Source organism: Pistacia vera, unplaced genomic scaffold (genome assembly GCF_008641045.1).
Source record: "Pistacia vera cultivar Batoury unplaced genomic scaffold, PisVer_v2 Contig374, whole genome shotgun sequence".
Taxonomy (NCBI): domain Eukaryota; kingdom Viridiplantae; phylum Streptophyta; class Magnoliopsida; order Sapindales; family Anacardiaceae; genus Pistacia; species Pistacia vera.
The window spans coordinates 1,109,793-1,122,144 of record NW_022196195.1 but is presented as its reverse complement, the minus strand read 5'-3'; the positions used below and the strand labels follow the sequence as shown (position 1 = coordinate 1,122,144).

Sequence of the window (12,352 nt, the reverse complement as noted above, 5' to 3'; positions counted from 1 at the left end):
ATATTTCTTAAATTTTAAATTCTTCTCAAAGGAAATCAAAGGTTTGAGTGTTTTTGAGTGGATTTTCAATCTTAAGCTTCTATTGGTAAGATCACTTGCTAAGAAGTGAATTTTAGCTTTTAAAGTGTGATTTTGATGGTTTATGCTCATAGGATTTAAGAGGAGGAGAGTTTGATCAAAGGAGATCTAGAGGGTGAATTTGCTCATACAAAGGTAAGTAATCTACCCTGATTATGATTTAAGTTATGTTGTTTAGGAACTTTCTTTATGCATATATATGGTTTATATGTAGAATGTTGATTGATTTGATGTTGAATAGTGATTAGAACCTATCCATGAGAAGTTGTGTTGGTGTAGTTTTTATTTATGAATGTTTGGATGTGATTGGAAGAATTGAAAGTGAAATTTTGAAAGTGTATTTGGGCAGAATTGGTGTGAATTATGAGGAGTTATCCAAATTTTGGGTGGCCTAAAATAGAGATAGAAGTGTAGCCAAATTAGTGTTGATTTGTTGCACATGAATATTTGATGAAATGCCAAGAAGAAGTGAATGTATGAGTATGATTATGTGTTACCTTGGGATGTGTTTGTGAGAGATAGAGAATGACATGTTTGCATTCCTAATGCATAATTGAATTTAAATTGTGAATTTAGAAAGAATTATAGCATGAAACATCTACATGCATACATATCATAAGAGCAGAGAAATGCCCTAAAATATGTTAAAGAGAAATGAAAGAAATGAGAATATTAAAGATATCAATCGAATTTGTCTTAAAGAAGTGTAAAAAGAGATAAAAGAAGAGAAGGTTGTTGCGATGGGGAGACGTGAGTGACATAGTCTCACATGCACGCCGCCTTTATAAGCGGCCTCGAATTCAGAAAGAAGAATGTACAGTCGTTAGAAGTGTGTGTAGATGAGGACTGTACCCAGAATTAGAGAAGTCACTACACGGCTAAGGTCCAAATCCATGCCTTAATGAGTCGATCGGCAAGAAAAGAATAGAAAGAAAGACTAGAAAAGAAAGAAAGAAATAAAGAAAAAGAAAAAGAAAACAGAATAAGAAAAATAGAAAAGAAAATGCATAATTTATGCATGTGGGGCATTGCATCATGAATATGCATAATACCATGCTCATTATCATGTAGGAGTGAAAATTTAGAAAACAGAGAGCAAAACAGAGAAAGAATAGAGAAAGAACAAAGAAAGAACAGAGAGAAGAAACAGGGAAAGATAAAAGAATAATCGAGGAAATGTGATGTAGGAAAGAAAATCAGAATTTTGAGGCAACGGAGTGAAAGAAGGGTGCTAGTGGGTTTACTTACGAGCATTAGTGCTCACTTCGTTGTTTTTAATGTTTTGCAGGTAACAGGTGAGTTGCGGTCGCTCGGAACATCACGCAGTGAAGGGTCGGGTTACACTGTCAAGTTGCATATTTTTGAGAATATTTTTGTAATTTGTTATAAAGAAAAATTAAATATAGGCCCTTACTTTATTATTGTATATATATGTGCATTTTTCTTATATATATTTTTAATGAGTTTAGTGATTATTTACGGTATACTAGCGAAAGAAAGAATTACATGAATCACCTGCTTCGATATTTCAAGCTCCAGTTAGGCCCATTCGAAGACTCAATACTTAGCCAGGAAATCCTTTCGTGAATAAGATTCCAGTCCGGCTTTGCAACAATAATGAGGCCCAAACGAACTCGGATCTCGCCCATAATACCTTTCTGGAAGGCTTGATTTCTACTTTACTTTTTCTAAAGAACACTTTTGCAATCGAGAATCAACTCCATGAAAAACCTGAAAAATTCAGCACGGTAGAATAACAAAAAAATCTGGAATTTCCTAATCTTTCTCAATTATTTCATAAAGTAACAAATATGCCAAACTTACAAATAAACTCTAATCAACTCAACTAGGCGTAAAACATAACAAGAAATAGTATGGAAGGAATAAAAAAATATAAATTACACATTTATCATACAGCAGAACCAAATGCAATCTCTTATCCACTGTCGAGGCGAGTACGTTCCCACAGGAGTGTTGTACCTAAATTTATGGTTTTAAAGAAATGTTGAATGATTATGGTGTGATCAGATCGTGTGACAATTTTTTATGATAACACGAGTGCCATTAACATCTCTAAGAATCCAGTCTAGCATTCTGGACTAAAGCATTGACATAAGACATCACTTCATTAGAGAGTTAGTTGGGAGGAAAATATTGCCTTGCTCAGTGAAACACAAATAAAATGATTGATTATTTACACAAAGAAGTTGACTATGACACTTTTGTTTTCTTGAGGAAGTCCATTGGACCACTTCAATTTGAGTAGTTTTTTAATTCATAGTTGATGAATAAAGCAGAACATGCTTTTATTTTTGTTTGTCAAGTCCTCTATGACTGTGCTAGCACCCAATTGTCATTATTTTCTCTGTTTGTGTGCTAACTCTGGTATGTGTTTCACTGAGACTCTTTCTATAAAAGACCTTATTCATCATGAGTTATTTGTCCATTCTTGTCACCATTAGAAAGAGTTACTACCTAAAGTGTGAAGTTATTTTGAGTAATTTTCTGATTTGTAGAGATCTCTATATTTTAGAAAATCTACCTTAAGAGGACTACCTTCTGGAAGTGTGAAAGCTACATTTTGGTTATGTTTGAGAGTTATTTGCCTTTGTTCAAATGAAAAGAAATCATCAATTTTTTTTTTCTATGCTAAAAAGAAAAAAATGCAAAATATTGTAGAGGTATGAGAAAAGGGGGAGTTTCTCTTGCAAAATTTAATTGACAAATGTGTCATTAAACCCTGAGGATACTATCACACTTAGAACAGCTCTTGTGACTTATCTCTCTGTGTGTGATTGAGGAAGTGTTGTTTTGATTGCATTATGTTGACAACTTCCTTATGAGTTTTGGAGCCTTACAAGATTGGAATTTTATTTATTAGGATGATTTGCAGAGATTGATTGTCTTGACCTTCAAAAATTCATGGAAGTTTTTCATCATTTTAAATTTATGTTTTTAAAATTGTTCAATAAAGTCAGGTCTTTGAAAAATTTCTGAATTCTTTTGGGATGCTGTGTTCTCACACGATTGCATGTGTTACTCATTTAGGATAAAGTTCTATTTTTGGGTATAACTCTCTTTGGGACCCGAAATCACTGCTTGCATAAAATGCTTGCCCTAATCTTTTTCGGCTGTAGCTTCATGTTCTAAACCTATGTGCCACCTGTTTCTCGTTCTTCCGATTTTCTCTCAAACTTTCCCTGTTTTTTTTTTTTTTGTTTTTTCTCACAGGATTCAAAGGAAAAAAGCAATGAGAACCCAAAAAGAAAGGCCATGAAGGAATCACTCAGAAGGATTTCAAGACTTGAAGAAATTCAACAGAAAAAAGGCATCGAAAGAGGAAAACACCATCGGAGTCTGATTCAACAACACCAGAGGAGTCCTACGAGGAAGAAACCAGCATTCATCCTCACCAGTCTCTTCTTCTATTTCCAGTGATCACTAGGACTCTTTGCGCTCAATGGGGAGTTTCCTCCCACCTTACCAGAAAATCCTTTGGCATCTGACAATGCCTCAGAAAACACTCCAATGCCACTCTCAATCATGTAAGGGTGCTCTTGCAAAAGCTGGTCCATCAAAGCCCCTGACTCCAACAAAGATGGCGAAGAAGAAAGAAAGGCATCATGGAAGAGTCTTCAACTGGTAAAATCTCTCTTTGTGTTGTCTGTTGTTGAGATTAGATTTAAGAGCTAGATTGTCAAAAAGACAATGTGAGCGAGGAAAATGTTAGGTTAGAAGATTTTAAAGAATTCAGGCCATGATGAAGAAAAGAAAATGGCTTAGTATTGTCACGGGTCTGACTGCACCCATTCAAACTCTTGTTCAGAGTTCTACGCCAATTTTGGCCTTGAAAATGTTAAACCAAACTCTAATGTGATAATGTAGAGTTTACATTAGAGGACGTTGGGTTCTGTTAATGAAGATGTTGTTAGGGATGCTTTAGGTCTGAAAAAGGTAAGAAGAATTTTGACTTGACTAGTTTAGAATCAGAATAAATTGTTAAGGTAATAACTTGGGGTTCGATGTATATGGCCTAGAAGTGGTGTTCTCAGTAGAGTCACTCCAACACTTTTAGAGATTGTTGTTTAAGATCTCTTTAACAAACTGGTCTCCTTTAATGCACAATTCCAATATTAGACAAAAAGTGCACAACTTGTATGGCATTACACAAGGGGAGAAAATCAACTTAGCTGTATTGATCTTACAAGTGTTAGGGTGGTAGCAAAATCCATTTATTCTTCCAGATTTACCCTTTCCTTTCTTGATTTACAAAATCATCTCCACCTATAACCCAAATTTATGAAGTGAAGCCTTTATTGAAGTAAAGATTGTCACCAAGAAGTTTTTAGACAACCATTAGAGAACTGCCTTCCACCTTCTCGGGGAGACACCTTTAGGACTAACACTTGGGAGTCTAAGCTTTTTGTGTGCTATGCAAGATGGAGACATCCATGAGGACGTTCTCAATATGTGAAGGAAATTCACCTTTCCTTCAGTGCTTGGATGGACAAGATGGGGCTGAAATGAGAAGAAAAAACAGAAGAAGAAGAAGAAGAACTTGCTTCTTTTTTGATTGAGACTGCTGATCAGAATGAGGTACTCCTATTGCTATGTGTTCCTATTTCTCTGCTACCCATCTGCTTCTGTTATGTAGCTGAGCATTCTGTAGCTTTCATTCAGAAGAACAGGCTCTTATGAAGAAGAGAACCTAAAGATGCAGCGCTCAAGACAGGCACAACATTCTGAAGAAGAGGATGCTTCTCATGTGCGCACTAAAGATGGTCCCTTCTTCACCTGTCAAAGAGAAAAAACCCCTCTAGACCACGATTGAAGCTACTACAACACTCCTCTGTTGTTGTTCCCAATGCTCAAGTGGGAGGACTCTCATGTCACCATCACTACTCCTCTGAAGCGCATAATCAAGAGGAAACATAGTCACAATATCGCTACCCTATCAGAAGTTTCAAGACTTTGAAAAAGAAGGGGAGTAAGCTTATGGGGACGTGAAGGAACTAATTTTTTTTTTTTTTTGATAAAATTTGAACTGTTCGCTGATTACTCTCCATGGGGGAGTTTGTTATTGAAGATCTTAGCACAAAGTAAAGAAAAATTAAAGAAAACCGAGAGGGAAAGATAAGATTCAGAAGGAAAAAGTTTGGAATTCTTCAACAACTTTACTAACTACGAGTAGCAGAATAGTGAGCTAATTTATACTAGCTACTTTACAATACGCAACTGTTTATGCATATTACAAACTTTTACAATATTTTGTAAACATTACAAACTAATCCTAGTAATCAGCTGTAAACATTACACTTTCCACATCAATATAAAATGTAAACTACAGATTTAGAAGAAAATTAGAAAGCCCTTTCTACACCTTCTCTTTACTCAAATCCTCCCGTAAACCAAACACCTTTCTAGAATGTTCTTCACCTTTCCAAAGCTACACTTCTCTTACTCAATATTCTCCTGTAACAAACTCCATACTGGTATCTTGCTGATTTTTCAACAGCAGCTTCCTTATTTGGTACCTTACTTACAACTCTTTGAAGTTTAAAAAAAAAAAAAAAAATACGTTGTGCACAAACAAATCATAAGCATCCATCAACCCAAAGCATAAGCATTCATCCACCAGAATTTAAGTTTAAGCAGAAACTAAGCAAAAGCATTCAACTCTGAGAGTCAGCTGAAGTAAACAGGTTCATCTGCTTTGTAACAACTCCTTCTGAAGTTAAAAAAGAAAAAAACACTCTATAGCACACAACCAAATCAAAACATATAACCAAAGCATAAGCATTCAAACCAGAGGTTTAAGTTTCAGGAGAAGCTAAGCAAAAAAATTCAACTCTGAGAATAAGCTGAAGTAATAGGTCATCTGACTTTGTATAACTTCTTCCGAAGTTTAAAACACTCCTATGCACAAAACAAATCATACCATCATCAACCAAACATAAGCATTCAATCAACCAGAGTTTAAGTTTTAAGTAGAAGCTAAGCAAAAGCATTCAACTCTGAGAATCAGCTGAAGTAACCAGGTTCTTCTGTAGTATGGATGATACCACATTCAGTTTGTCTTTGAGAGTCAGAAATCTGTGAGCAGGAAGAGCTTTTGTTAAAGTATCAGCAAATGAATTCAGAACACACATATTGAACACATAATCTTTTTTCAATAGCCAACTCCCTCACATAATGCACACAATTTCAATGTGCTTGTCCTGGATGAAATACCGGATTGGAGGATATAGTGCACCGCACTCATATTGTCACACCTAAGTATGGAATGCTGGTGAGTTGTAGACCAAGTTCCTAAAATAAATTTGAATCCAAAACCAATTCTGTTGCTGCTTGGCTAAGAGCTCTACTTTTAGGAAATTTTTATGTGTCATGGTATCCTTAAATGATCCTAGGAATAAAAGTTTCTTTTCCCGATTTGGTTTGTAGTCCAACCAAAAGAAGGATACTTTTCCTTATTTAGACAAACATGGGTCAGCCTCTGATTGGTTGACGTGATACTTAGTGTTGAGCAAAAAAATTTTATTAATAATATCCTCTTGTGTATATGAATCTAACCTTTTGATTTAATTTTCTATATAGAATTTCTTTAGAGTATTCTTTCTCTTAAGGTTCATAGGTTCATTTCATTGTCTACCAAAACTCACATATCAAACATTGTATTGATGGCTCTTGGAACATGGTTCCTTTGGTATGCTGGGGCGTGGTGTCAGTGCTTGAAGCTTGGTGGTTCACAAGATGTTCTTTGGTGTTCGATGTGAGAAGGTCCAAGAGTGCTATACGTTAAGGATCAGAGTGTGGTGCTAAGTGTAAAGTTGACAGGGAGTTCTTTTTACTGTATCTTAGATCAACTTTGTACTATTCTTGTAATAAACTTGTGCATTACTTCAATTTGGACAAGGTCCTATGGATGTAAGCTAAAAGTGGTTTAGTCGAACATGTATGGGCTGTGTTCTTTATTTTTCGCACGTGTTTGATGTGGTTAAATTGGAATGTCTAATCAATTGGTAATAATTCCACTACAATTAAAATGGGTAACATACCACTAAAGTGAGTTAACACGACAACTCTCTGCCAACAACAATAATCTTTTTGGACAGGTTTCTTTTGTTCAACAAGGTTGCATTTTCAATCCAAGAGATTGCAACTTCTTCACAACCTTTAACCATGATCATACATCTTATCATATGCTTCTTGTTGTTCAGCAGATGTCAACAGTGTCTCCAAGACTCACTCTTATAGTCATCTTGATTCACAGTTAAAGCAAGAACTTCTTCATCATAGACTCATCTTCCTCCCTCTTTTCGTGATCACTCTCACTAAAATGGTTGCCATAGCCTACCTTTCTTTTGCAGTGTGTTAGCACCACTCGATTGTATATGCCCAAACCCTCATATTCAAAGCACTTGATACCTTATTTTCATTTCTTTATCTTTCGATTTTTTTTTAAAAGGTATCAAGATTTCCTAGTCAAAAAACTTTTTCACAAAAGGTTTTTTACCATTCCATTTTCAAAGGTTTTCATATTTTCTTCAAAACTTTGCGAAATTCTTTGTAAGTAAAGCACAACTTTCCCCAAACACACTGAATCCATTTTTCAAAAAGTTCAGAATCTACCTCATGTTTAAAAGCTAAACCTTTGCTCGATTTCTGTTTATACCATCATATCAGGTTCAGTTCATAGGTTTGGAGAGAGCAATGAGTTCATCAATGTCTATAGCATCACATCGCAACATTTCTAATGGTGGTCACTTTGACAAGATCTCCTGGGAAGAGAGCAAAGAACTTTCTGACAAGTTCAACGTTAGAATAGATTTTTCCCAAAGCAAAACATTCATTAGAAAAATCAAAACCTACCAAAAAATCAGTGATAGTCTCATCTTGCATATTCAAATTTCAAAAATCAGTACTAGTCTTCTAAGTCATTTGTTTGACAGCACTAGTGCCTTCATTTTGACTTGAAGCTACCCAAACATCCTTGGCAAGCTCATAATTAGCTATGACTTTCATTTGGTTCACATTCCAGCATTGAAAAGAGAATGGCTTTAGAGTTATAAGTTGCAAGATTAACTCAGTCATGGTCCAATCAGCAATGGGTTTTGGTCTAGATACTTCATTTTCAACAACAATCGGGACGTCCAACATTCACAACCATGGACCAGAGTTTTTCATCATAGACTTAAGAAAAAACACACTACCCTAGGTCTCCATGTATAGTAGTTAGGACTTCTAACAAAGGTGGTCTATGAGCGACCCTTCTTCAGTGACGAAATTCATGGTGAAAAAACAATCGACTGAGCTAAAAAAGCAAATGGAATTGACACAATTGCAATTTGAAGTCACTAAAACGGTTCCTCTCAACCACAAAAGAAGTACCACAAATCCAAGTGAGCATCATGGAGCATAAGGTCACAGGCAACATCAACCACATATACCATTTTGATGATGATGATTGAGGCTGAGCTGCCATGGAAGCAAATCCTAGCCGTAGATGATAGATTGATTCGGGAGTTGTCAAGTGGGTTAGATACACTAGATCAGGGAATTCTTCTAGATCAGGGAATTCTTCTTTCTTCTTCAATGAATCTTCATATAATGTTTCTGAAGATTTGTCCATGGAACCATACATAAAATCATATAGAGGCATGAATAATGAGTAGTTGGTTCTGAAATGTGTATGGTGAAGGGAGTGAAACCTGTGGCATTAATTCAAAATTAATTTCATTATATAATGTTATTAGAGCATTAAAGAACAACCCAATAAAATATAAATAATGAATAATACTATGTGCACGACCCCTGTATATAAATTGACATGTCACGAAATGAGTTGTTTGGTGTATATAAAAAGTTGACTCATACTAAATGTAGATGAATAAAATGTCAAACAAATTAAGATTGTATACGCGATTGATGAGCTTGCATATTTAATGTATCTATATAGTAGCATCACTCTAGATTCATATAATATGTATAATAAACAAGATGTATCGGTCACATGTGGGGATTAGGAACCGTATGGAGATTCGGTAACAATTAAGTTAATAATTTGATCTAAAAGTTTAAGTTATTAGATAAGAGTTTAACATTAATATTATTCCAACACACTGGTATAGATATGATTATTGAAAATTCTCATATATATAACACACTCATTATACGATAGTTTTGCGACACAATTTTTCCGTCGGGACAAATCATATTTGTTTATAGTGAGTTAATTAGAGAGAGCTAAGAGAGACTTACGAAGGAGTGTACATGAGGAACTTGAGAGGTGGAAAAATGGAGAAAGGCCACTTGGGAATGAGCTCGAAATTACAGTGTCCCATGTTGTTCATGAAATCGATGTAAGTAATGTAACCAAAGACAGATACCACGGAAACAGTTCCAGTGAAGACTGTTGTAGAAAGCGGTATTGAGAATAGAAGGGAATATGCTATGTGCTCTGCAAATGGATGGATCACAGCTGCCATGCAAACGCAAAGACAAAAATTTCTTATTGGCGAGAGTTGAGATTTCAGATTTTAAACAAATTAGGGTGTCCGCAGGAGAGACTGACAGTAGACATAGGCGACAAAAAATAAGCAAATATAAAATCAAAGCTGAAAATCAAGAGAGAATTACAGGTGATGGGCTGAGTGACAATGGAGGAATGGTGATGAGAATGGTAGCGAGAGTAAAGATGATGGTGATGAAGTGCCCTGTGAAGCCAGTAGTAAAGAAACTCCACTGGACCAGCGTGCAGCAGAATTGTGAGAATTACACCATCTAATCTCCAGATTGGCATGTGAGTTGCCCCGGGAAATATCTTGCAGAAAACATATATTAGGGATCCATTGAACAGTATTTGGTCATCCCTGCCAACATCCAGTAGAAAAAAACTCAAAATTTTTTAACCAGATGGTTTGTAGTGATAATAGAACTTGTAATTAATATAGATTAATTTCACGTACATAAGTACTATAGAGTATACTTATAGAAAGTAACACAAATTGTCAGGTAAGAACGTCTTATGTAGATTATGATTTATAGTTTGATTTTTTTTTTTTAATTTGAACAGTGATAGATCTGGAAAATTTATTGAACAGAATAAAAAGAACAGAAAGAAAGGGGCACATTTGAGCCTTACACCACAAAAGGAAAAGACAACAACATAAAAGCTAGCTAAATAGCTAGGAAACCTAAAAAATGCTTAATGCATGCATGAACGAAGAATACTTCAATTCAAGCTAAAAAAAAAAAAAACTTGAATAAACCGGTAAGGAGGAAGATCTGAAGTCGGAAAAGTTTTAAAAGCTTAAGCTAGTAGTCAAGGTTAAACATTATATTAGTTCGAGAGACCCCTCTCAAGAAACTTAAATTTTTTTCTTTTACTCCTACAAAGTGACTTTATTAAAGGATATATATTTGATTATTTACTGACCAATTTGTTTCTCTGTCAACTTGTTCAAATTCAATGGACTTCTCAAGGATTCTATTGCTGCCTTTGGCTGTCCTGAAACGAGAGAGACTAATCCATATCTGATTGTGAAGAAATCGCCATAGAATAAGTGGGAATAAAAGCAAGGTTGAGAGGTCTTTCCTCTTCTCATCCTCCACTATGTATGAGTATATGCTGTGAATAACCCAGGGAGCCAAAACTATGTACTGTAACAAATAACAATGAAAAGGGTTAGTCAAATAGAAAGCCAAAAAATAATAATAAAATAAGGTTTACTTTAAAGAAAACCTTAAAGTTGCCGAGAGGCTTCCATGGCCAATCAGTGAGAATTCCTGGTTTAGATGCCATAATTTAGTTTTCTTCGCCTACAGTATGCATATGAGAGTGTGAGACTGGTGTCATTATATAGTGATTTGATGAAGCTATCAATATCCTGACAAGGATGTCTAAGGTAATTTATTTTAAAGAGAGGGTAAGTGACATAGTAGTTACCACACCAGCGATACCATAAATAAATTACCGATACTTACATGTCACATATTATTTTAGTTTAATAATTATCCATCATATTAATTGTAAAGATAGATTAAAAAAAATAAACTACAAGTTACATAATTATATCAACTTATGGTATGTATAGTCTTATGGTATTCTAGACTTTTTTTTTTTAAATACCATTTAGAATAATATCGTTGAAAAAAATAGAAATTAAAAATATGTAACTGAGGATGATGTACCATTACTAAATTCAAATAAATTTATTTAGGAAATTGCATTTAAGAGAGACAAAATGAAAGCTTCTGAAACAAAGGTAAGCCGAAGTAAAAGAGAGAAAAGACATTTAGATGATGAAACTGCAATTTTGATATATAAAAATTCAAAATTTTGTACAATCTGGGCACCCCATTTTTAAGGGCGGATGATAGGAGATAAATTTGTGTTGGAATATTGTGCCTCGCTTTCCTATTTGATCCTATGTAAAATTGAAAGTTTTTAGGAAAATTATTTAATAAATAATACAATTATAAATAAGAATAGAATTATGAGAGTCTTATTAGAAATTGAAATATGAATCCAATAAGAAATAGAATGTCCCATATATTACCTATAAATATAAGAGTGAATACCAATTGAAGGTTATGAGAGAATATGAAAACACAAAGTAGTTGATGTAAAAGTTATTAAACACTATATGGTAAAGTGTCTAAAAAATTGGGATTGTTTTCGCTCCATGTACTTGGGTGAGCGTAATTATAAACTAAGATTATTTCCGCTCTGTAATATGTGCTGACTTTATAGTGTTTTGTATTTTTGTATACCGTATTTATGAAATTATAGTGGATTTTTGTATATCAAGTTATGTCAAACCACATAAATATTATATCTTTTTATGTAATTTGATTTGATTTTTATGTTATTAATCTTGAATATATGTATTCTCCTATGCGATCTCCTTAGAAATTGTTATTTAAAAGATATAAGAAAGTATGTTATCATTCAATAAGAAAGCACGAGAGTACACTATATGCAATATTTGGCTGCTTACGCCCCACGTGTATTATATTTAGTGGTTGTAACAGAATCAAAAGAGAAAAAGAAAACATTAATATTAATGATAGTGTTCCCTCATTCAAATTTAGTTTCAAATACCTTAGCTTCTTCAAATACAAATTCCAAAATTCATTTTTCATGCGTACTCCTCATTTATTGGACTTTAGGTTCTTCAACTACAAATTTCCTAAAATTTATTGTTCATACTCCTGTTTATTTGACTTTACAGCTAACCAGTGCTCTCTCCTTTGTTGAACATTACACTTT

The 12,352-nt window shown here is 34.3% G+C and overlaps 1 protein-coding gene across 1 annotated transcript; it reads right to left on the bottom strand.

The window, feature by feature from the left end:
* Positions 1-8,392: 8,392 nt before the first annotated feature.
* LOC116140602 (very-long-chain aldehyde decarbonylase CER1-like) lies at positions 8,393-10,901 on the bottom strand. Its single transcript, XM_031426213.1, has 5 exons — positions 10,823-10,901; positions 10,517-10,740; positions 9,718-9,950; positions 9,340-9,559; positions 8,393-8,789 (listed from the first exon to the last, which is right to left on the bottom strand). The coding sequence occupies exons 1-5, from the start codon at positions 10,880-10,882 to the stop codon at positions 8,393-8,395; spliced, it is 1,134 nt and encodes a 377-aa protein (XP_031282073.1). The 5' UTR covers positions 10,883-10,901.
* Between the last annotated feature and the right edge of the window lie 1,451 nt (positions 10,902-12,352).